This window comes from Phyllobates terribilis, unplaced genomic scaffold (assembly GCF_046119375.1).
Source record: "Phyllobates terribilis strain yellow unplaced genomic scaffold, ASM4611937v1 Scaffold_1__5_contigs__length_1240528914, whole genome shotgun sequence".
NCBI lineage: Eukaryota > Metazoa > Chordata > Amphibia > Anura > Dendrobatidae > Phyllobates > Phyllobates terribilis.
The window spans coordinates 120621377-120646730 of NW_027362761.1; the positions used below are offsets into that span (position 1 = coordinate 120621377).

Genomic DNA, 25354 nt, shown 5'->3' on the forward strand with positions numbered 1-25354 from the left:
GCTAAAAAAACATCTAAAAAAGCCAGCACAGTTCTGGAAGAACATTCTTTGGACAGATGAAACCAAGAGCAACCTCTACCAGAATAATGGAAAGAGAAAAGTATGGCGAAGGCGTGGTACAGCTCATGATCCAAAGCATACCACATCATCTGTAAAACACGGCGGAGGCAGTGTGATGGCTTGGGCATGCATGGCTGCCAGTGGCACTGGGTCACTAGTGTTTATTGATGATGTGATACAGGACAGAAGCAGCCCAATCAATTCTGATGTATTCAGAGCCATACTGTGTGCTCAGATCCAGCCAAATGCAGCCAAACTGATTGGTTGTCGTTTCATACTACAGATGGACAATGACCCAAAACATAAAGTCAAAGCAACCCAGGAGTTTATTAAAGCAAAGAAGTGGAATATTCTTGAATGGCCAAGTCAGTCACCTGATCTCAACCCAATTGAGCAGCATTTCACTTGTTAAAGACTAAACTTCAGACAGGCCCACAAACAGCAACTGAAAACCACCGCAGTGAAGGCCTGGCAGAGCATCATAGAATCATAGAATCATAGAATGGTAGAGTTGGAAGGGACCTCCTGGGTCATCTGGTCCAACCCCCTGCTCAAAGCAGGATTCACTAGATCATCTCAGACAGATGTCTGTCCAGCCTCTGTTTGAAGACGTCCATTGAAGGGGAACTCACCACCTCTCGTGGCAGCCTGTTCCACTCATTAATCACCCTAACTGTCAAAAAGTTTTTTCTAATATCTAATCTGTGTCTCCTCCCATTTAGTTTCATCCCATTGCTTCTAGTCTTTCCTTGTGCAAATGAGAATAAAGATGATCCTTCTACAATGTGACAGCCCTTGACATATTTGTAGACAGCTATTAAGTCTCCTCTCAGTCTTCTTTTTTGCAAGCTAAACATTCCCAAATCCTGCAACCGTTCCTCATAGGACATGGTTTGCAGACCAGTCACCATTCTGGTCGCTCTTCTCTGAACTTGCTCCAGTTTGTCTATGTCTTTTTTAAAATGTGGTGCCCAAAACTGTACACAGTATTCCAGATGAGGTCTGACCAAAGAGGAGTAAAGACCGATAATGACTTCACGTGATCTAGACTGTATGCTTCTGTTAATACATCCCAGAATTGTATTTGCCTTTTTTGCTGCTGCATCACACTGTTGACTCATGTTCAGTCTATGATCTATTAGTATACCTAAGTCTTTTTCACATGTACTGTTGCTTAGCTCTATTCCTCCCATTCTGTATATGCTTTTTTCATTTTTATTGCCCAGATGTAGTACTTTGCATTTTTCCCTGTTAAAAACCATTCTGTTGGTTGCTGCCCACTGCTCCAGTTTATTTAGGTCTTTTTGAATCCTCTCTCTCTCTTCTCTAGTATTAGCTATCCCTCCTAGCTTTGTGTCATCAGCAAATTTAATCAGTTTACCCTCAATTCCTTCATCTAAATCATTGATAAAGATGTTGAACAATACAGGTCCCAGGACGGAGCCCTGTGGTACCCCACTTGAGACATTAATCCAGCTGGATGTGAAGCCATTTACAACCACCCTTTGAGTCCGATCACTAAGCCAGTTATGAATCCACCTAACAGTTGCCTGGTCCATTGCATACTTGGTCATTTTTTCAATAAGGATGATGTGAGATACTTTGTCAAATGCTTTGCTGAAGTCAAGATATACTATATCTACAGCATTTCCCTGATCCACCCAGTCAGTGATTCTGTCATAGAAGGAAATTAAGTTAGTCTGACATGACTTGTTAGTTACAAACCCATGCTGACTCTGGTTAATCACTTCATTCTTATCCATGTACTTACATACATGTTGTTTAATAATTTGTTCAAAGATCTTTCCTGGTATAGAAGTCAGACTCACCGGCCTATAGTTCCCTGGGTCCACCTTCTTCCCCTTTTTGAAGATAGGAACAACATTTGCTCTTCTCCAGTCTTCTGGGACTTCTCCTGTTCTCCAAGAATTTTCAAAGATTATGGAGAGTGGTTCTAAAATTTCTTCTACAATCTCCTTCAGTACTCTGGGGTGTAATTCATCTGGACCTGGAGACTTGAACTCATTTATGTTAGCTAAATATTCCCTCACAATCTTTCTGTTTACTGATAACTTGGATTCCTCTATTCCTTTAAATGGACAGTGAAGATCAGTTGATGTTACATTTTCTTTCTGAGAGAAAACAGATGCAAAATAGGAATTAAAAAGTTCGGCCTTCTCAACATCCTCTCTTACCATTTCTCCATTTTCATCCTGTAAAAATCCTATAGCATCTTTGACTTTTCTTTTACTTTTGACATACCCCCAAAATCCTTTTTTATTGCTTTTGACATCTCTTGCAAGCCTTAATTCATTGTCAGCTTTAGCTAACCTGATACGTGCCCTACAGGATCTGCAGACTGCATTATAATCTTCTTTAGATATGCCTCCCTCTTTCCATTTAATAAACATTTCTTTCTTTCTTTTTAGCATGTGTTTAAGTTCTGTGTTCATCCATCCTGGTTTCCTTAAATGCTTCCCATTCTTCCTACTTTTCGGGATTGTTAACGATTGTGCTTTGAGAATCTCATTTTTAAAAATTTCCCATCCTTCCTGGACATTTTTGTCCTTAAGGACATCCAGCCATTGGATCCCTCCTATTCTCTTTCTGAGACTCTTAAAATCTGCCTTTCTAAAATCTAACCTTGAAGTTTGAGTCTTCACATGTCTTCCTCCTCTAGTTATCCAAAATTCTATAATAGCATGATCGCTGCCTCCTAGGGTCCCAGCCACCTTTACCTCCTCAACCATTTCCTCCCTGTTTATAAGAATTAGATCCAAAGTAACAGATCCCCTTGTTTTCTCCCCTACCTTTTGGAAGATAAAGTTGTCAGCAAGAGAGGATAAGAATTTGCTTGACCTGTTAGTTTTACTTGAGAGAGATTCCCAACAAATGTCTGGATAGTTGAAATCTCCCATGACCACTACGTCATATTTTTTGGAGAACTTGGTCATTTGATACATAAAGAGTTCATCCATATCTTCAGCTTGCCCAGGTGGCCTGTAGTAAATGCCTACAATGGTGTCCTTTCCGTTGTTCTCTCCTTGTATTCTTACCCAAACAGTTTCCACAGAACTCCCAGTCTCTGAAGCTTCAATCTCTGTGCAGATATACGCTTTTCTAACATACAATACAACACCTCCTCCTCGTTTATCAAGTCTGTTTCTTGCAAATAAGTTGTATCCTTTTAGCCTTTTATTCCAATCATGTGTATCGTCCCACCAAGTTTCAGTGATTCCAATGACATCATATTCCTTTTCCTGCATTAGTAGTTCCAATTCTCCTTGTTTGTTGCCCATGCTTTGTGCATTTGTATAAAAACATTTTAGTTTGTGATTGGTTTCTCTTCCTCCCATATTTTTATTATTTAGATTTTTTTGTCTTTGTTCTTCTTTTCCACTTCCAGTAGCAGAGATCTCAATAGTATTTGTCAGCTGTATGGCTTTTTTTGGCCTTTTGCTTCCCTTCCCACATTGTTCTAGTTTAAAGCTCTTCTGATGAGTGTAGCAAGGCGACTTCCAAATACATGTTTTCCAGTCTTCGTAAGGTGCACCCCATCTCTAGCAAGTAGTCCATCGTATAGGTAATTCATTCCGTGATCCAGAAATCCAAATCCTTGTTGACGGCACCATCGACGTAGCCAGTTGTTCACCTGTAGAATCTTATTCCACCTCAAAGGAGGAAACACAGCGTCTGGTGATGTCCATGAGTTCAAGACTTCAGGCAGTCATTGTCAACAAAGGGTTTACAACCAAGTACTAGAAATGAACATTTTATTTACAATTATTTAATCTGTCCAATTACTTTTGGTCCCTTTTAAAACAGGGTGGCACATATTAAGGAGCTGAAACTCCTAAACCCTTCATCCAATTTTAATGTGGATACCCTCAAATGAAAGCTGAAAGTCTGAACTTCAACTGCATCTGAATTGTTTTGTTTAAAATTCATTGCTGTAATGTCTAGAACCAAAATTAGAAAAATGTTGTCTCTGTCCAAATATATATGGACCTAACTGTACATTATTCCCCCAATGGGGCTCACAATCTAAATTCCTTATCAGTATGTTTTTGGTGTGTTGGAGGAAACTACATGGAGAACAAACACAGGGAGAACATACAAGCTCCTTGCAGACATTGTCTTTTGTGGGACTTGAAACCAGGACCCCAGTGCTGCAAAGCAAAAGTGCTAACCACTGAGCCACCGAGCTGCTCTCACCACCCCCCTCCGCTGTCCCCACCATGTTCAGAGCACAGCAGAGTAATCACTGACACAACTCTGCTAGATTTTCAAGGCTAATTTCAGCAGCTGCTCTCCCTGTGTTTTAAAGGTGGAAAATATCAAAGCTTTTAAAATAATTTTTCATATTTTATGGTAATTGAAAACAAACTTATATGTAAAAAAAAAATTAAAACATTAATACTTTACATCTTTTCAATTGTTGAAAATATATTTTTTTATGGCATCTTCCCTTTAAACATTTGGGCATTCACATTTTACTCTGCAGTGACTTTTTGAAATGTCACTGCAGAGATTGCAGATGATCGCATGGGGGAAGGAGTAGATATATTAAAGATCTATTCCAGCTTTAGTAGTATGGTAATAGCTCCCTGTCTGCCCATAGATTTTACACATTGGGTCAGTCTACATATAGTTATTAGAGCATCGTTGGAAGCGGCTGCAAGGAGATGTAGGAGAGTGGAGATACTGAGCAATGCTGTCAGACATACAGGTGCATCTCACTAAATTAGAATATCATCAAAAAGTTAATTTATTTCAGTTCTTCAATACAAAAAGTGAAACTCATATTATATATTCATTACAAACAGTGATCTATTTCAAGTGTTTATTTCTGGTAATGTTGATGATTATGGCTTACAGCCAATGAAAACATAAAAGTCATTATCTCAGTAAAACAAAAAACACCTGCAAAGGCTTTCTTAGCGTTAAAAAAGGTCCCTTAGTCTGTTTCAGTAGGCTCCACAATCATGGGGAAGACTGCTGACTTGACAGATGTCCAGAAGGCAGTCATTGACACACTCCACAAGGTCCCAGAGTTCCAATTTTCATTTGGAAATCAAGGTCCCAGAGTCTGGAGGAAGAGTGGAGAGGCCACAATCCAAGCTGCTTGAGGTCTAGTGTGAAGGTTCCACAATCAGTGATGGTTTGGGGAGCCATGTCATCTGCTGGTGTTGGTCCACTGTGTTTTATCAAGACCAAAGTCAGTGCAGCCGTCTACCAGGAAATTTTAGAGCACTTCATGCTTCCCTCTACCGACAAGCTTTTTGGAGATGGAAATTTCATTCTCCAGCAGGACTGGGCACCTGTCCACACTGCCAAAAGTACCAATACCTGGTTTAAAAACAACAGTATCACTGTGCTTGATTGGCCAGCAAACTCGCCTGACCTTAACCCCATAGAGAATCTATTATAGAGAATCTATGGGGTAATGTCAAGAGGAAGATGAGAGACACCAGACCCAACAATGCCGACGAGCTGAAGGCTGTTATCAAAGCAACCTGGGCTTCCATAACACCTCCGCAGTGCCACAGGCTGATCACCTCCATGCCACGCCGCATTGATGCAGTAATTGATGCAAAAGGAGCCCCGACCAAGTACTGAGTGCATTTACTGAACATACATTTCAGCAGGCCAACATTTTGGATTTTAAAAAGATTTTTCAAGCTGTTATAAAGTATTCTAATTTACTGAGATAATGACTTTTGTGTTTTCATTGGCTGTAAGCCATAATCATCAACATTAACAGAAATAAACACTTGAAATAGACCACTCTGTTTTTACTGAAGAACTGAAATAAATTAACTTTTTGATGATATTCTAATTTAGTGAGATGCACTTGTAGGTGAACTCCCCATAGAGAAGACAGAGATGTCTATTACCATCCCTGCCTTCCTGATTGCTGAGCATACAGTATAGGAAGCGCTAACAGTGCTTCCTCTTTTGGACCCAGAGATCATGTGGTCACTGGGTGCCAGGAAGGAGCAGAAGCATCCGGGTTCTAGCAGACTCAGTCAGCTCTGCTATGCATCTAGCTGGGGCTAATAAAGCCACCCCAGTTACAGCAGAAATCGGCAATATAAAAATGTCTTTAAATGTTGAAATGCCCCCACAGGTCTTTTATGACCTTGTGGAGAGCGTCCTGTGTGTGCTATAAATGAAAAATAAATTGTTGTTCCTAGCCCTATCACAATAAATGTGTCCAATAAATAAAAATAATGTTTACGGAAAGGAGAACACAATTTAAAGGCAACCTGTCACGTCCTAGCTACTATCTACACTGCCCCTATTGCTTTGTTACCGATGCAATGTGCATCACTAACAAGCTGTTTTCATTAAAATCGGTGGTAGTATAATGATGTTATAACATTATATATACTTTGTCTTACCTGCTCGTATTCAGTCATAGGGGTGTGATTCTCAGATTCAGTCATGGGCGGGCACAGCATTCAGTCAGTGCTGGCGCCGCCCATGATATTTGAATACTGCTCCTGGCAAGCGCTAGGTTTGAGGGGCGCATGCGCATTTGCACGCGTCCGGCTGCTGCTCCGGTGCGTGCGCACTGAGGCTGCGTGATTACCAGCTTCAGTGCGCACGCACTGTGATCTGTGGCTCTCGGCGTGTGTGCGCAGTCAATGTGTCGTGTGGTCACCACTGCAGTGTTACTGCGCATGCGGTGACCGCAAGATACATTGACCACGCACGCATCGGGAGCCACGGTTCACAGCGCATGCGCACTGAAGCTGGTAATCAGCAGCGGCCCAATGTGTGCAAATGCGCATGCACCCCACAAACGTAGCGCTTGCCAGGGGCAGTATTCAAATGTCATGGGCGGCGCCAGCACTGACTGAACACAGCGCCGCCCATGACTGAATCTGAGAATCACACCCCTATGACTGAATACGAGCAGGTAGTACAAAGTATATAAAACGTTATAACCTCATTATAATACTACCGATTTTAATGAAAAAAGCTTGTTCGTGATGCACATTGTATCACTAACAAAGCAATGGGGGGCAGTGTACATAGCAACTAGGATGTGACGGGTTCCCTTTAAACAAAAAGTATACAGACATTACAGCAGGGGGTCACAGCTGCTGCTTTCTATGAGGTAAAATATGATTAAAAACAAGCAGAAATAACTTCACCTCACAGAATTAGCTGTGATCCCCTGCTGTAATGTCTGTATACTTTTTGTTTCCTCTCCTGCAGGAGCTGTGGTATGATCAGACCATGTTCCTGTACGGTCAGACACAGCCATTACACAGTACACAGCAGGGGCACAGGTATAAGATTATCTCAGCACAGGAACATTTTATTTAAACACATCAATTGTGGAAATTATTATTATTCCAAGATCTATTGATTAAAATGAACTTTTGTCCGTGGGAAAACCCCTTTAATCGGAGATGAGCTTATTGTAGAGACAGATCTTGATTTTAGCGATGTCACTTACTGGGCTGCTTGTTGTAGTTTTGATAATCACCTGCAGATAAAACAGTAATTTTATGACGAGAACTAGCAAACCTGCTACCAGGTAGTCATTCAAAATCATGAGCTCTGTATAACTCTGCCCTTACCACTGATTGGCAGCTTTCTGCCTATGCACAGTGTACACAGAAATCTGAAAATCAGTGGTGGGGGCAGAGTTATACAGAGCTCAACATTTAGAGAACTGATCGGTCTATAGCAAACAGCCCAGTAAGTGATACATTACTGAAATTGAGGTCTCTGCCCCTACATTTTGCTGCTGCTCCGATATGATGGCAAAAACCTGGTGATAATTATCTTTAAAGAGGAGCCATCTTTTTTTCTCCTAAATTAAACACGGTCTACACGCTCCCAGTGGGATAAAATAGTGAATTAAAAATGCAATTGTTTTTTAGGTTTTCTTTTATGGCGTTCATTGTGCTGTAAACATGATTGCCCAGGTCAGTCTGATTATGGTGATTCCAAACATGCATCATTCAATTTTTATTTTTTTTTCTATTTAGGTGATGAAAAAATTTTCAGAATATAGTAAAAAAAAATATATATATATATATTTTGCTTTGTGTCACCATTTTGCGAGACCAGTACCTTTTTTAATAATCTGCTAAAGGTATCCAAAAAAAAGCACAATTCTGGCGTTTTGATCTTTTTTCTTGTTAGTTCCCTCAGGGAGCTTGAACCTGTGGTGGTCTGATCGCTTCTATTATACACGACGACATTACAGTACTGATACATACAACAAAAATGACGGCCTCCTATTCAGCCACGGGCTGACATTCTCAGGTGTATCGTCATGACAGGCATGGGGTCTTCAGCACACCCCTGACTGTCAAGGCAACCTGTCGGCGTGTTGCGGGCATGCCGATGGGCCATTAGAACAGTGCCACCCATCTGAGACGCACGCTGTAAATACCGCGGTCTTGGATTGACAGTGGCATTTAACAGGTTAACAGTTGTGGACGCAGCTCCGTTCCATGTTAGAGGTAGTTGACGGCTGTATATTACAGCCATCATCTGCCGGCAAAGATGCAGGCTCAGTTCCTGAACCCGCGTCTAAGTCAGGGAGCCGGCATATGACGTACTAGTACATCATATGTCAGATAGGGGTTAATAACCTTGTTGATAGCATGCTATGGGTATGTGTACGTGTTGAATATTTGCAGCAGATTTTTATGCATCATGTATTGGCTGTGTAAAATATTATTTTTATGCATATTTTGACTTATTTTTCCGTTTGTTTTTTTCTCCTCCTTGGTATTGCAATTTCATATCTAGTGTATATCATAGAAAAATACTTCTTTCTTCGCCTGTACTGATTAATCACTCTCAAATCAGTGGTAAAATCCAACTCCAGTGAAAGAAAAATGGAGTTCACGGATATGACAGTTGCTGCTCATGAAAGTGTATGGAAGGAGGAGGAGCTAGAGAGACAGAGGTAGACACAGCCGTTCTGCTGCAAGTTCACCATCAACCACAGTTACTCTACATACAAGCCTGACAAAAAGCAGATTCAGTGAGCGCAATGATTTAGTTGCTAAAATCAAAGATAGGATTAGTTGATGCTTACAAAATCACATGGCGTTTGATTTTTATACACATAATTAGCCTTAAAAATCTGCTTTGAAATCTGTTCTTGAAATGTAATTACTTTTTTTTTTCTGCTTTTGTGTGTTTTTTTTTCCCCCTGTTCTGCAGACATGGCAGGCAACATACAATAGCTCCTACAAATGTTAACTTCCGAGCAAATATTTGGGCGTTGAAGATGGAAGGCTGTACTCACGTTGTGGTCACCACAGCTTGCGGATCACTGAGAGAGGAGATCCAGCCTGGAGATATAGTTGTAATTGACCAGTTTATTGATAGGTGAGAATAAAATCTTCTGTACTATCCTTTATTAATGGAAATGTATATGTACACTTATGGAAGGGTGTAGATTATATTTACTAAAGAATCCTAAAAGGGCTAAGCCCTACGACATACAACCCTTCTAGGTCCGTAAAACCATTGCGTTAAATTAAAGTGATTCATTTGAGTAAGATAGTGAGTTTAAATAATCAGTTATTCAATATATGTTCATGTGCAGTTGCTTATCTTTGTATATTATAGATGGCAACCCGGGGTACCATCAATATATGATTAAGCAATAATTGGGTATATAAAATTCAACCATACAGCACATGTCCCACCAACATGTTTCACCAAAGTTTCGGCATCATCAGGGGATGTGACATTAGGGTGAATGGCATCCTCACAGACATGCCCCCTATATATAGCCTATGATTTTGACATCACATGCAGGACTGTCATTGCTTGGAAAAGCACCACATATGTATGTTGCATGTTTGCATAATATAGTGCATCCAATAATAATAGTGATTATATACATCAGAGAGTCTGCTTACCAAGCGTATAATCTTTAGATCTACTCCTGAAACTGACAATGGTACATGTCATAGGTACCCATCATGACGTGGCGCTCTCCTATTGGCTAGATAGTCATTTACCAATGATATGATTCTTCAGTCCGTGCCTACCAATGACAGTAATGAGCATCATCGGTATTCTTCATAGTGACAAATTAGTCAATTAGATTGCACCACATCGGCATAAAGGTCAACAAATTATGTGGCAACACGTCATCTCCTATGGTTATTATTGGTTGACCTTTGTGCCCATGTTGCGTAATCTAAGTGGCTGACCTTGACGAGTCTGCAATGATATCTTGGCCAATTAAAGAGCTCTGCGTCACTATGATGAATACTGATGACGCTTATTGGGGGATACTTCGGTAAATTTCCCCAAACAGAGTGCAGGGGACTCAATGGAGCGCTTCAGTGGAACGTTCCATTGAGTCTCCTGCACTCTGTTTGGGGAAATTTACTGAAGTATCCCTGCTCTCCAGTTGTTATCCCCTGATGAACCCCTTATCAAAAAAGTGTGGGGGGGGACGTGCTGGGTTTTACTTTGGGAGAAAAAAACTTCATGAGATAAGTACAATCTTGTCTACTAGCATTTTTTGAAGGGAGACTCTTTGCTATTATGCAGACTGCAATATATATGCGTCATTTGAATATAATGCAGTATGTTATTTAATGGATCCATGTTTTCATACTCCTGGGAGCAGCTGCACTGACTGGCATTGATAGTTATATGACAGTGCATATGTTATGACAAGGTACAGTTGTGGACCACCTGTCCCGCTGGAAATATATGCGCTTTATTAATGGAACTATTTGATTGCCGTGGATCCTTGATCGTGATATACAGCTGCTTTGATAAGTGGTTGTATGGGAATGGACTGATTATTTACTCTGAGTTTCATTTAGCTTGCCTTTATACCTCTGTCTTTAAGCATCTCTGATTAAAGGGTATGTGGTGTCTCTTATAGTGGGGCGGTATTTCTACTTTTTTTTTTTTTTCCCTCTATCCCATTTAGCCCTTTACCCACTGAGCACTGCAGAGCCCAATAGGGATGTATAGGGCAAGCCGACAATGAGCGGGGGAGCCATGACACATTAGAGTTTACATCCGCTGTTAGGTAGGGTGACGCACAGGGCCAGATTAGGCCCTGAGACGATAACCATATATCCAATACTGTCGTCCCTATATATATCTATTTAACTGGAATAAGTGACACCACACCTAGATTTTTTAATATAGGCAGACGCTATATATAGGGTATAACAGGGACTTGGAGGGTCAGCCAACACGGAGCAGGGGCGCCAATCTCGTTCACTACACTAGGGCGCCAACCCCTGCAGTGAGGCAGGGAAAATAAGGACCCATATAGAGATTCACTAGATCACCTAGTTTGATGTCTTTTGTTCATTTATGTGGTGCTTTATTGGGATTTTTAAAAAATATATTAAATAAAATAGAATTTTTAAAGGGGTTTTCTTTTCTCTTGGTTTACATGTTTATGGGCCCCTTTCTGAATATCCTACTTTTGGTTTATCAGTTCACATTTATCCTGCGCTCTAAACGGAGCACTTACATAAGGGTTTCTGTGTAAATCTATGGAATGTGATTCCTTTAAATCCCAGGCGAAAGATTCACTATAATGAGGCTGAAGGAATCACTTTGGATGCTGCCTGGCCTATGATCCTGCAGTGTCCATCTTTTAAGGTCTCTTTTTAGGCATGCAAAAAAGCGCGGTTTTGAGCACCTCCAAGAAAATGGACGCTGCTGAACAGAGGCCAGGCGTCATCCAAAAGTGACTCCGTCTGCTTCATTCTTGTGAATGGATCCGTCAAAGGTTCTGTCTGAATCTTTGTTTCCACATTACTGGTAGCACAAAGGCTCTGGGAAAGTGAAACTGCTCCCCTCAAAAGAAGTCCAGTGACATCTGCGCGCTCAAATCCAAATGCCCCCCCTCCCTTCTTAGCCCCACAATGCCAAAACCGCAGTTAGCGTCCACATGATTGTCAGAACGGTAGTGAGAAGAGTCCACTTAATTTCCGAGGTCCATGTCTGCAGAAACACAAGCTGGGCACTACAGTGTATTGGGCACTACAGTGACATATCTGCAATTTTCACTCTGCAACATCCACTGCCTGTTTGTTTCAGGAAAACACTCATTGCGTCAAAATCATCACTACACCCATAGATGAATTCCCAGGGGGGTGTAATTTGTAAAAAGGGGGCACTTGTGGGGGCTTTGTTATTTTGGCACCTCAGGGGCTCTCTAAACGTGACATGGCATCCATAACCTGTTCCAGCAGAAATTGCCCTCCCAAAGACAATTAGCACTCCTTCCCTTCCCAAACCCTGCTATGTGCCCAAGCAGTAATTTCTGACCACATGTGGGGGTCACTCTTGTGAAAATGAGAAATGTGGGGTTAAAGTAACACTTTTGTAGAAAAAAACGTAATATTTTTCACAGCCCAATAATATGACATGATTTAATTTGTGAAGCACCTGTAGATTCAAGATGGTCACCACATCTGTACATGAATTCCTTGTAATTCCAAAATGGGTGTAATTTCCAAAATGTGGTCAATTGTGGGAAGTTTCTGCTGTTTTGGCTCCTTGGAAACTCTACATATGTAATATGGCATTAGCAATCTATTTCAGAAAAATGTACACTCCAAAAATCAAATTGTGCTCCTTCCCTTCCAAGCCCTCCCATGAGCCCAAACCTAGAAGTTTCCGACAAGTTAAAAAAAAAAAATAAAAAAAAAAATAAAACTTTGTTTTCACTAATTCTTGTGAAGAACCTGAAGGATTAACAAACTTTCCGAATGGGGTTTTGAATACATTGAGTTGCAGTTTTGTTTGCAGGTTTTCTGACATATCGGTCCCTCAGTAATGTTGCTAAAAATATAGGCTTTGTAAATTTTTTTGGAAAAATGAAAAATTGCATCTAAACTTTTAACCCTTCTAATATTGTAGCAAGTCTTTTAAATAATGCAAACGTACAGTAGACATGTGGTAAATAATCCCATTACTCCTAATGCCGCACTTGTTTTGTCAGTACATACCGTTCCACCGCATGTAATGAAATTTCAATGTATTAAAATCTGACTAGCATCTCCGCTACAGAAATTGACATGCTGCGGGTGAGTTTGGGTACGTGCCCATGATCAGGAAATACTGCGGGTTTGACGCTGCGTGTTTATGCAGCGTCAACCTCGCAGCGGCCAGATGCTACAGCATAGTGGATGGTATTTCTAGAAATCTCCTGTCCACTATAGGTGCATCTGAGGCTGCGGATCACCCATGGACACGGACATGCGGCACGTCTTTCTGGACCACAGCATGTCAATTTCTCTTGCAGAGTCGCTAGTCTCCGCACCAGAAATTTGACCACTAGAAGGTATTGAATGCGGTTGGTTCACTAAACACATGTGGATTTACCTGTGTTCAATAGGACGCAGCAAAAATATGCTGCATCCAAAGCGCTGCTACGTCCGGATCGTGGGCACTTAGCCTAAAATTAAAAAAATGACAGGGGCTCCCACGTCATTTTCATAACCAGCAGAGGAAAAGCCATCCACTGGGGGCTGATATTACTAGCCTGGGAAGGGGCCATCCCTGGCTATTAATAACAGCCCACAGCTGTTTGCTTATCCTTTACTGGCTAGATTACATGGGGACCCCAGAAAAAAATTGACGTAGGGTCCCCCTATAAAATCTAACCAGCAAAGGCTAAGCAGACACATGGAGGCTGATGTTAATAGCCAGGGAAGGGGCCATGGATCCTGGCCACCTCCGAGGCTAATAATATCAGCTCTCAGCGGCCCCAGAAATGGGGCATCAATAAGATGCGCAAAATCTGGCACCTAGTCTCAGCTCTTCCCACTTGCCCTGTTGCGGTGGCAACCCCGTAGTAAAGGTTTGGAAATAAAGACACAGCAAGAATTAAGTCTTTTATTTTAAATAAAATTCCACAAGGTTTTAATCATTTATTTAAAAGTAAAAAACGGTTATACTCTTCTATTGCCTAATCCGCTGAAGCCATTGTCACCTGCAAAAAAATAAACAAACAAAAAAAACAACCATATCCCTCACTTGTCCGACATGATGACCTAATCCAGTGTCCCACGAAGATTTGGGTCACTTCTAGAGCTGTCACATCAGCAATCACTGGTGTGACCATTCTAGAGGACAGCTCTCTATACAGTGACAGGAGTGTAATCACTCCTGTCACTGTATAGCACTGAGCTGCCGGGAGTGAGGTCACTGGAGTTGATCAGCTGACTAGCTCTGATGACCTCACTTACTGCACGAGTGCTGCGTGAGAAAATTCTCACGCAGCGGTGCAGTAAATGAGGTCACCAGAGCTCGTCAGCTGATTGAACTCCGAAAAATACTGTAACTTATTTTGTGCGGTAGGACTATCTGGGCATAAAATTTCAAAGTTTGAAAATTACAAATTTTCTCCCATTTTTGTATAATTTTCGGTATGATTTGTATTTCTAAAAAATATCAACCTCCATTTCCTACCAACATGAAGCACAATGTATTGTGAAACACTGAATCACTGATATACATTGAAGTGTTCCAGAGTTCTTACCACATAAAGTGACACTGGTCAGAATTGTAAAATTTGCCCTGGTCAGGAAGGTTAAAACAGGCAGGGGGGTGAAGGGGTTAACCATGTTGGACGTGGACACCTTTTCAAAGTGATATAGGTCACCCTTTTTTCTAAACTAGTCGACTGATAAAACCCTTTTTTACCACCAGATGTCACTATGTTACATAATGTCATGTTTAACAGATGTTACCATTTAAAAGACTGGTCCTCATGAGGATGAAGGGGATTTTTAACTAAAGATCTGGTTTAGGTTGGGCAACTTGGAAATTCCCTTTTAATTCCTTGAAAGACTTATCTATTGAATAATTGTTTTCCATAAATTCCAATGTTATTTGTTTGCAATTTTATCAAACCCATGAAATTGAAAAAATTTTTTATAGAGTATAATTGTGTTTATTAACCTCACTATGCCGCAGAATTCCTTCCACGGCATTCATGTGGTTTAGACCCTTATTGAGGCTCTTCCAACAAGAAGGCAAGGGTTAACATAAGGAGCATAGCGTCGCATGGAAGAGGCATGGACGACCACGTGCCATATAGTGTAATTTCCACACCGCATGGTATCATGACAAGGTCCAGACGGTCAGCTTCTTAGTGGGGTGTGCTTACAGAGCTTGCTGAAGATTTCATAACTGTATATGTGCGATTGTGTCCACAGGACCACAAAAAGGCAGCAGACGTTTTACGATGGGTCGCCCAGCTGTCTCCCAGGGGTTTGTCATATTCCGATGGCTGAGCCCTTCTGTGACAAAACCCGAGAGGTGAGTACTACATCCCCTAAGCTTTAGGACTGTACATGATGGTAGATGTCACAGATCAAGGTTAGCTATGGAGAGCGCGGATATAGAAATCTACACATCATATATACTGTATGTTAATACATATGTAATGTTTGCAGTTGTTGAAACTTTTTCTAGTTTATACCATTTAAAAAAAAAAAACACTGTCAAAATCCTTCATTTTACTGTTAGACAGAAAAAAGTGGCGGAATTTGTTAGCGCTCACTTGCATTAGGTTTTAATCGATGGATACCACATAACAAAAAGGTACTAAGTTACCATGTTTTGATCAAGAAATGAAAAGGTCATCCAACCACAACAACAAGAGGTTAAAGAAGAACTGTCTTTTTCATTTCTAGTTCATAAATCAATAGTACACAATATATATAACAAAGATGCTTATTTTCTTATCAGAGAAATGTCCTTCTTTCTCCATGACTCGTCATTCATTCTCAATTCTGTAAGTGAAGACAGAGTTTTACCTTACTGAGAGTATGTGACAGTTGGTGCTCATAGGACTCTATGTAGACGTCCGGGAGGAGCTCTGCCTAGAACTCTTCCCTCTCCATTTCCTCCACATAGAATCTTATCAGAACCACCTGCCATCTCTTATCTCAGTAATGTAATAATCAGCTTTCACTTACAGAATTGAGAATTTTGGAAATGAAACCTCAGTCCAGGAGGAGAAAGCTGATCTCTCTGATGATTACTCTTTAGCTTTGGATGGCCTTTAACGATGACTTGCCTCTCCATGTACCCAGACAGGCCTCAATACATACTATAAAAAAGGGCATGCATACCTTTTAACATTGCACGAATATGCAGGTGCACAAACCCGCCATAGCCAATATACAAACATATATACACTGTGTGTCTGTTCACTGCAATTAATGATTGCATGAATTCCAATATTGCTATACAATGAAAAGAATTTTTTTTATGAAAAAATGTAAAAGCCGTCCAGCGCCATGGTGACCTTATCCGTAGCCCTTGTGATTCGCGCCTCTATGTGCCCAACTAGGCCTCGTCTGAACTGGGCGAGAGATAGAGCTAGGTTTAAGCAGCATATTTTGGGTAGCACAAAGTTTGCTGCTTCGGTTTTTAAGTGGCAATTTGCTCTGAAGGGAGTGTCACCCCCTAACTGCAAGCTTAGCTACTTAAATACTTAGGCTGAATACGGACCAAATACTGATGCTGGGGACTTGGACCCTATAAAAATCATACCAGTAACATACATTTTAGTGGTGTAATTGCAGAAAAATATAATATTAATCCATATACAAATAGGAGCGTTTTAATGCACCCTTGGCATGACTAATGTCTCGGAGCTCTGTTACGCCCCCGATTTACATAGCTAGCACTGTCCCTGAGGTTGAGTGACGGCGCTCACTTTCACTCTAAACTTACTCAAGTCCCTGTTCATGTGCACTGACACTAGAGGAGCCCAGGGGCCAAAGAGGTGGTGGGAGGGCCACTTCCATCTACAGCGCAGGTGGAATTGTGCATTATGATGAGCTATTGGACTGTGGGCCCATATATTGTTCTTACACAGGGGTCTCTTCTGTCTGTGTTCCCCTTGAGTACAGAGTTAGTGTCTTATCTAGCTGAGGTCTCCTCAGGTCCATCAATATCTGTGCTGTCCTTTCAGTCGCCCCTAGCGCCTCCTCCCCAAATGTGCCTCTCTGCGCTGTTTCCTTCTTTTGACACTTGGACAAAATAAAGAAATGGCACTGCGAAGGGTTTTGGTAAATGGAGCCGCTCAGCAGTGCTAATGCATTTCTTTCTTTTCTCCAAGTTATTCCACTTGTGCTGTCTGAACATGGGCTAGAAGGTGAATAAGACGCTAACCTTTTACTATTCGTGGGGACTATCCCAGTAGCCATTTTTTTTAATGGAATCCCTTCCAAAAAGAGAAAAACTAAATACTCCGTCTTTAAATTCTGTGGTTTTAGGTATCTGGACATAGTAAAAAAAAAAAAAAACATAGTCCTTAGAAGGTATTAAAATTCAGTAAATATAGCCTCAGATGAGGAATTGCACATGACAAAGTGCAGAATCAGTGATAAATTAAGTACACCCCTGGAATGTATATCTACTAGAAGCACCTTTAGCAGCAATGACCTGGAGTAGTTGCACTCCGTATCATTTTATCAGTCTGTCACATTGTTCTGGAGGAATTTCGGCCCACTCTTTTTTTACAATGTTGCTTATGATGAGAAAAACCAAAAATGTGAAGAATTAATATTTACATTTTTAATGATATACAGTACAGACCAAAAGTTTGGACACACCTTCTCATTTAAAGATTTTTCTGTATTTTCATGACTATGAAAATTGTACATTCACACTGAAGGCATCAAAACTATGAATTAACACATGTGGAATTATATACTTAACAAAAAGTGTGAAACAACTGAAAATATGTCTTATATTCTAGGTTCTTCAAAGTAGCCACCTTTTGCTTTGATGACTGCTTTGCACACGCTTGGCATTCTCTTGATGAGCTTCAAGAGGTAGTCACCGGAAATGGTTTTCACTTCACAGGTCTGCCCTGTTTGGTTTAATAAGTGGGATTTCTTGCCTTATAAATGGGGTTGAGACCATCAGTTGTGTTGTGCAGAAGTCAGGTGGATACACAGCTGGTAGTCCTACTGAATAGACCGTTAGCTGCTTTTTTCTTGCCATAATACAAATTCTAAGTAAAGAAAAACGAGTGGCCATCATTACTTTAAGAAATGAAGGTCAGTCAGTGCGAAAAATTGGGAAAACTTTGAAAGTGTCCCCAAGTGCAGTTGCAAAAACCATCAAGCACTACAAAGAAACTGGCTCACATGAGGACCGCCCTAGGAAAGGAAGACCAAGAGTCACCTCTTCTTCTGAGGATAAGTTTATCCGAGTCACCAGCCTCAGAAATTGCAGATTAACAGCAGCTGAGATTAGAGACCAGGTCAATGCCACACAGAGTTCTAGCAGCAGACACATCTCTACAACAACTGTTAAGAAGAGACTTTGTGCAGCAGGCCTTCATGGTAAAATAGCTGCTAGGAAACAACCACTAAGGACAGGCAACAAGCAGAAGAGACTTGTTTGGGCTAAAGAACACAAGGAATGGGCATTAGACCAGTGGAAATCAGTGCTTTGGTCTGATGAGTCCAAATTTGAGATCTTTGGTTCCAACCACTGTGTCTTTGTGCGACGCAGAAAAGGTGAACGGACGGACTCTACATGCCTGGTTCCCACCGTGAAGCATGGAGGAGAAGGTGTGATGGTGTGGGGGTGCTTTGCTGGTGACACTGTTGGGGATTTATTCAAAATTGAAGGCATACTGAACCAGCATGGCTACCACAGCATCTTGCAGCTGCATGCTATTCCATCCTGTTTGCATTTAGTTGGACCATCATTTATTTTTCAACAGGACAATGACCCCAAACACACCTCCAGGCTGTGTAAGGGCTATTTGACCAAGAGGGAGAGTGATGGGGTGCTATGCCAGATGACCTGGCCTCCAGAGTCACCAGACCTGAACCCAATCGAGATGGTTTGGGGTGAGCTGGACCGCAGAGTGAAGGCAAAAGGGCCAACAAGTGATAAGCATCTCTGGGAACTCCTTCAAGATTGTTGGAAGACCATTTCCGGTGACTACCTCTTGAAGCTCATCATTCTGGTATCTCTGTAGTCGCACCGACCCGAAGAATAAGGTCGTCTAATCACTTATACTTCACTAGGAACGGCGTAAAAAATAAACGCTAGGGTTGTGCTAATGTTAGGGTTGGGCTAGGGTAGGGTTGGGGTTAGGGTTTGGTTTTTTTTCAAAAGTAAAAAAAAAATAAATAAAAAAATTTAAAAAAAAGATGACGATATGGCAACTACACTGTGTTCCAAATTATTATGCAAATAATATTTTCTCAGATTTTCCCAATTTACCTACAGTACAGACCAAAAGTTTGTACACACCTTCTCATTTAAAGATTTTTCTGTATTTTCATGACTATAAAATTGTACATTCACACTGAAGGCCTCAAAACTATGAATTAACACATGTGGAATTATATACTTAACAAAAAAAAGTGTGAAACAACTGAAAATATGTCTTATATTCTAGGTTCTTCAAAGTAGCTACCTTTTGCTTTGATGACTGCTTTGCACACTCTTGGCATTCTCTTGATGAGCTTCAAGAGGTAGTCACCGGAAATGGTCTTCCAACAATCTTGAAGGAGTTCCCAGAGATGCTTAGCACTTGTTGGCCCTTTTGCCTTCACTCTGCGGTCCAGCTCACCCCAAACCATCTCGATTGGGTTCAGGTCTGGTGACTGTGGAGGCCAGGTCATCTGGCGTAGCACCCCATCACTCTCCTTCTTGGTCAAATAGCCCTTACACTGCCTGGAGGTGTGTTTGGGGTCATTGTCCTGTTGAAAAATAAATGATGGTCGAACTAAACGCAAACTGGCTGGAATAGCATGCCGCTGCAAGATGCTGTGGTAGCCATGCTGGTTCAGTATGCCTTCAATTTTGAATAAATCCCCAACAGTGTCACCAGCAAAGCACCCTCACACCATCACACCTCCTCCTCCATGCTTCACGGTGGGAACCAGGCATGTAGAGTCCATCAGTTCTCCTTTTGTGCGTCTCACAAAGACACGGTGGTTGGAACCAAAGATCTCAAATTTGGACTCATCAGACCAAAGCACAGATTTCCACTGGTCTAATGTCCATTCCTTGTGTTCTCTAGCCCAAACAAGTCTCTTCTGCTTGTTGCCTGTCCTTAGCAGTGGTTTCCTAGCAGCTATTTTACCATGAAGGCCTGCTGCACAAAGTCTCTTCTTAACAGTTGTTGAAGAGATGTGTCTGCTGCTAGAACTCTGTGTGGCATTGACCTGGTCTCTAATCTGAGCTGCTGTTAACCTGCGATTTCTGAGGCTGGTGACTCGGATAAACTTATCCTCAGAAGCAGAGGTGAATCTTGGTCTTCCTTTCCTGGGGCGGTCCTCATGTGAGCCAGTTTCTTTGTAGTGCTTGATGGTTTTTGCAACTGCACTTGGGGACACTTTCAAAGTTTTCCCAATTTTTCGGACTGACTGACCTTCATTTCTTAAAGTAATGATGGCCACTCGTTTTTCTTTACTTAGCTGCTTTTTTCTTGCCATAATACAAATTCTAACAGTCTATTCAGTAGGACTATCAGCTGTGTATCCACCAGACTTCTGCACAACACAACTGATGGTCCCAACCCCATTTATAAGGCAAGGAATCCCACTTATTAAACCTGACAGGGCACACCTGTGTAGTGAAAACCATTTCTGGTGACTACCTCTTGAAGCTCATCAAGAGAATGCCAAGAGTGTGCAAAGCAGTCATCAAAGCAAAAGGTGGCTACTTTGAAGAACCTAGAATATAAGACATATTTTCAGTTGTTTCACACTTTTTTGTTAAGTATATATTTCCACATGTGTTAATTCATAGTTTTGATGCCTTCAGTGTGAATGTACAATTTTCAAAGTCATGAAAATACAGAAAAATCTTTAAATGAGAAGGTGTGTCCAAACTTTTGGTCTGTACTGTATATGAATTGCAGTCATTGTAATTTTCCAGTCAAATAACTATTAGAGTACAATTGAAAGGTTTTTGTACAAACTGCCTATGATAACAGTATATTTAAAAAAAAATAAAACACTCAAACTGCACTCAAAATGCATGTTCCAAATTATTATGCACAGCAGAGTTTTCAACCTTTTCATTTTAATAAAGAACAAAAAAATGGTCATTTTTGAAATTATAAGCATTAGCAGGTTGTTACAAACTGAAATCAAACCGTTTTCAACTCAAAACTTTATTCTAGGTGATGTAACATTTGCATATAGGACCCCTTGTTCAAAAGGAGCTTCTGAACTCTCTCGTCCATTGAATTTATCAGGTTTTGGATGGTTTCTGCTTCAATTGTTTTGCATGAGGACAGATACCCTCCCAGAGCTGTTGCTTAGATGTGAACTGCCTCCCGCCATCATAGACACTCCTTTTGATGATGCTCCAAACGTTCTCAATGGGGTAGAGGTCAGGGGAGCATGGGTGCCACACCATAAGTTTGTCCCCTTTTACGCCCATAGCAGCCAGAGATGCAGATGTGTTATGTATTGCAGATGTATTATTTGCATAATAATATGGAACACAGTGTAGTGTTTAACACAAGTGCTCGCTACTTGAGTTTGCATCGGGTGCTCGGGTATGCATTGAGTATCGCGGGTGCTTGAGTCTCCACACCATATGCTTTGCGGCCAAAAAAAACTCACGGGGATTGCCTGCCATGCACGAGTGATCCCCACATGGTTTTTTTGGGGTGTCTAATAACTGTGAAACATGCAGGCGGGGACTCGAGCATGTCACTTGAGCACCCGTGATACATGGTGCATACCTGAGTACCCGATGCACACTCAAGTAGCGAGCACTTGCGCTCAAGACTAATGACAACTTATTCAATATGATGACCTAATGTTATCAAATTCTGTGTCGTACCTCTGGGTTCAAAATGTTCACTATACACCTTAATAAAATCCTTGAGGGGTGTAGTTTCCAAAATGTCACTTGTGGGGGGTTTCAACTATTTAGACACGTCAGGGGCTCTTCAAACACGACATGGCAAAATGCATGTTCCAAATTATTATGCACAGCAGAGTTTTCAACCTTTTCGTTTTAATAAAGAACAAAAAATGGTCATTTTTGAAATTATAAGCATTAGCAGGTTATTGCAAACTGAAATCACCATTGTACTGACATGAAGAATAATACTGTCAGGTCATTTTTACCAAATAAAGAATACCACAAACACCAAACCCAAAAAGCAATTTGGGAATTGTTTTATTTTACCACTCTTGGAATGTTTTTCCCATTTTTCAGTACATAAAATAGTAATGTGAATTGTGTCATTGAAAGCTACAACTCCACCCGCAAAGAACAAATCCTCATGACTACTGCAATGGAAAAATAAAAAAAAGTTATGTCTCTTGGAAGAATAGAGGGAAAATGAAAGCTCAAACAATACATTTCCCAGTCATTAAAGAATTAGGGTGAAGGAGGGTCAAACGAATTCTATGAAATCATCAGGACTGCAGCACTATGCACGCTCACTGAGATCTGCTATGCTAGTGTAACTGCTGCCTCTGCAAAGCACAGAAGACTAGATGACTTTGTCACTTGCTATAGCGCTTTGTACATTCAGATAAAGCGATAAGTCTCTTTGTCTACTTTGCTTTGCTCTGATGGGATAAACCCGCGAGTACTGCAGGAATTAAGTAACGTCATAGATAGACCATTATTTTTAATCTTTAAAGATTCCATAATAACAGGGTCTGTACCACAGGACTGGCGTATAGCAAATGTGGTGCCAATATTCAAAAAGGGGACAAAAACTGAACTTGGAAATTATAGGCCGGTAAGCTTAACCTGTACTGTGGGTAAAATCCTGGAGGGTTTCCTAAGAGATGCTATACTAGAGTATCTGAAGAAGAATAACCTCATGACCCAATATCAACATGGGTTTACGAGGGACCGTTCCTGTCAAACTAATCTGATCAGCTTTTATGAGGAGGATGTTGTGTATATGGACTATTCAAAAGCTTTTGATATGGTTCCACACAAAAGGTTGATACATAAAATGAGAACAATGGGGAGAAGGGAAAATATATGTATGTGGGTTAAGAACTGGCTCAGTGATAGGAAACAAAGGGTGGTTATTAATGGAAAACACTCAGACTGGGTCTCAGTTAACAGTGGGGTACCACAGGGGTCAGTATTGGGCCCCCTTCTTTTTAACTTATTTATTAATAACCTTGTAGGGGGCATACAGAGTAATATTTCAATATTTGCAGATGATACTAAACTCTGCAGGGTAATCAATACAGAGGAGGACAATTTTATATTACAGGAGGATCTATGTAAACTAGAAGCTTGGGCTGATAAATGGCAAATGAGCTTTAATGGGGATAAATGTAAGGTAATGCACTTTGGCAGAGGAAATAAAATGTATAATTATATGCTTAATTGTAAAATACTGAGCAAAACTGTAACTGAAAAAGACCTAGGTGTATTGGTGGACGACAAGCTCACGTTTAGTGGCCAGTGTCAGGCAGCTGCTGCAAAGACAAATAAAATAATGGGATGCATTAAAAGAGGCATAGATGCTCATGAGGAGAGCATAATTTTACCTCTATACAAGTCATTAGTGCGACCACACTTAGAATACTGTGTACAGTTCTGGTCTCCGGTGTATAAGAAAGATATAGCTGAACTAGAGCGGGTGCAGAGAAGAGCGACCAAGGTTATTAGAGGACTGTGGGGTCTGCAATACCAAGACAGGTTATTACACTTGGGGTTATTTACTGTGGAAAAAATAAGGCTTAGGGGTGATCTTATTACTATGTACAAGTATATGAGGGGACAGTACAAAGACCTGTCTACTGATCTTTTTACTCTGAGGCCAGAGACGGGAACAAGGGGGCATCGTCTACGTCTGGAGGAAAGAAGGTTTAATCATAATCACAGACGGGGATTCTTTACTGTAAGAGCAGTGAGACTATGGAACTCTCTGCCGCATGATGTTGTAATGAGTGATTCACTGTTAAAATTTAAGAAGGGCCTGGATGCCTTTCTTGAAAAGTATAATATTACAGGTTATAAATACTAGATTCCTTGATAGGTCGTTGATCCAGGGAACTAGTCTGATTGTCGTATGGAGTCGGGAAGGAATTTTTTTCCCCAATGTGGAGCTTAGTGTTTGCCACATGTTTTTTTTTTTTTTTGCCTTCCTCTGGATCAACAAGTTAGGCTATGGGTTGAACTAGATGGACTTAGTCTTCCTTCAACCTTAAAAACTATGTTACTATGTTACTATGATGTAGCAGATCTGAGTGGGTGTGCGGAGCAAATACTGCAGTGGTGATCGCAGATTCAGACCGGACAAAAGCTGCATAGGTGAGAGCACATTGGATAGCCTGACGTTGTTCTACCAATGTTAGCTGCCTTGTGTCCATACCTGCTATCACCACCTCTGCCCTGTTCTCTGGATCTGCTTTTACCGCTGCCGTCCTGGTTCCTGTAACACCTGAACATTGGAATTAGCAGGGACAGAGGCATATTGCAGCCCAGCGCATAGCTGGGAACATTACTTTTAATCTTTCTCACTATCGAATGATGGACTCTAAATTGTTTGGAAATGACATATTAATGTTTCCTAGATTGATGGACATATAAAATTGCTTTTCTTACGGTCATGGTCGAAAGTGTTGGCACTCTTGAAATTGTTCCAGAAAATGAAGTATTTCTCCCAGAACATTATTGCAATTACACAGGTTTTGTTATACACACGTTTATTTCCTTTGTGTGTATTGGAACAACACAAAAGCAAACAGAGAAAAAAAGACAAATTGGACATAATTTCACGTAAAACCCCAAAAATGGGCTGAACAAAATTGTTTCCACCCTCAACTTAATATTTGGTTGCACACCCTATGGAATAAATAACTGCAATCAATCGCTTCCTATAACCATCAACAAGGTTCTTACACCTCTCAACTGGAATTTTGGATCACTCTTCTTTTGCAAACTGCTCCAGGTCTCTCTTATTTGAAGGGTGCCTTCTCCCAACTGCAATTTTAAGATCTCTCCACAGGTGTTCAAAGGGATTTAGATCCGGACTCATTGCTGGCCACTTCAGAACTCTCCAGCGCTTTGTTTCCATCCATTTCTGGGGGCTTTTTGGAGTATGTTTGAGTCATTGTCCTGCCGGAAGACCCATGACTTGGGGCCCAGCTTTCTGACACTGGACACTATACTGCGACCCAAAATCCTTTGGTAATCTTCAGATTTCATTACACCTTGTACACAGTCAAGGCACCCAGTGCCATAGGCATCAAAATAACCCCAAAACATCTTTGCACATCCACCATATTTGACTATAGGTACTGTTATTTTCTTTGTTTTCTGT

The 25354-nt window shown here is 41.0% G+C and overlaps 1 protein-coding gene across 2 annotated transcripts in view; it reads left to right on the forward strand.

Annotated features, from left to right (window-relative positions):
• MTAP (methylthioadenosine phosphorylase) overlaps positions 1-25354 on the forward strand; it is a 56699-nt gene that overhangs the window by 15540 nt on the left and 15805 nt on the right. For both annotated transcript variants that reach the window (XM_073666963.1, XM_073666953.1), the window contains exons 4-5: positions 9262-9429; positions 15261-15363. In XM_073666963.1, the coding sequence (XP_073523064.1) occupies positions 9262-9429; positions 15261-15363 (271 nt within the window). The remainder of the gene's footprint in view (positions 1-9261; positions 9430-15260; positions 15364-25354) is intronic.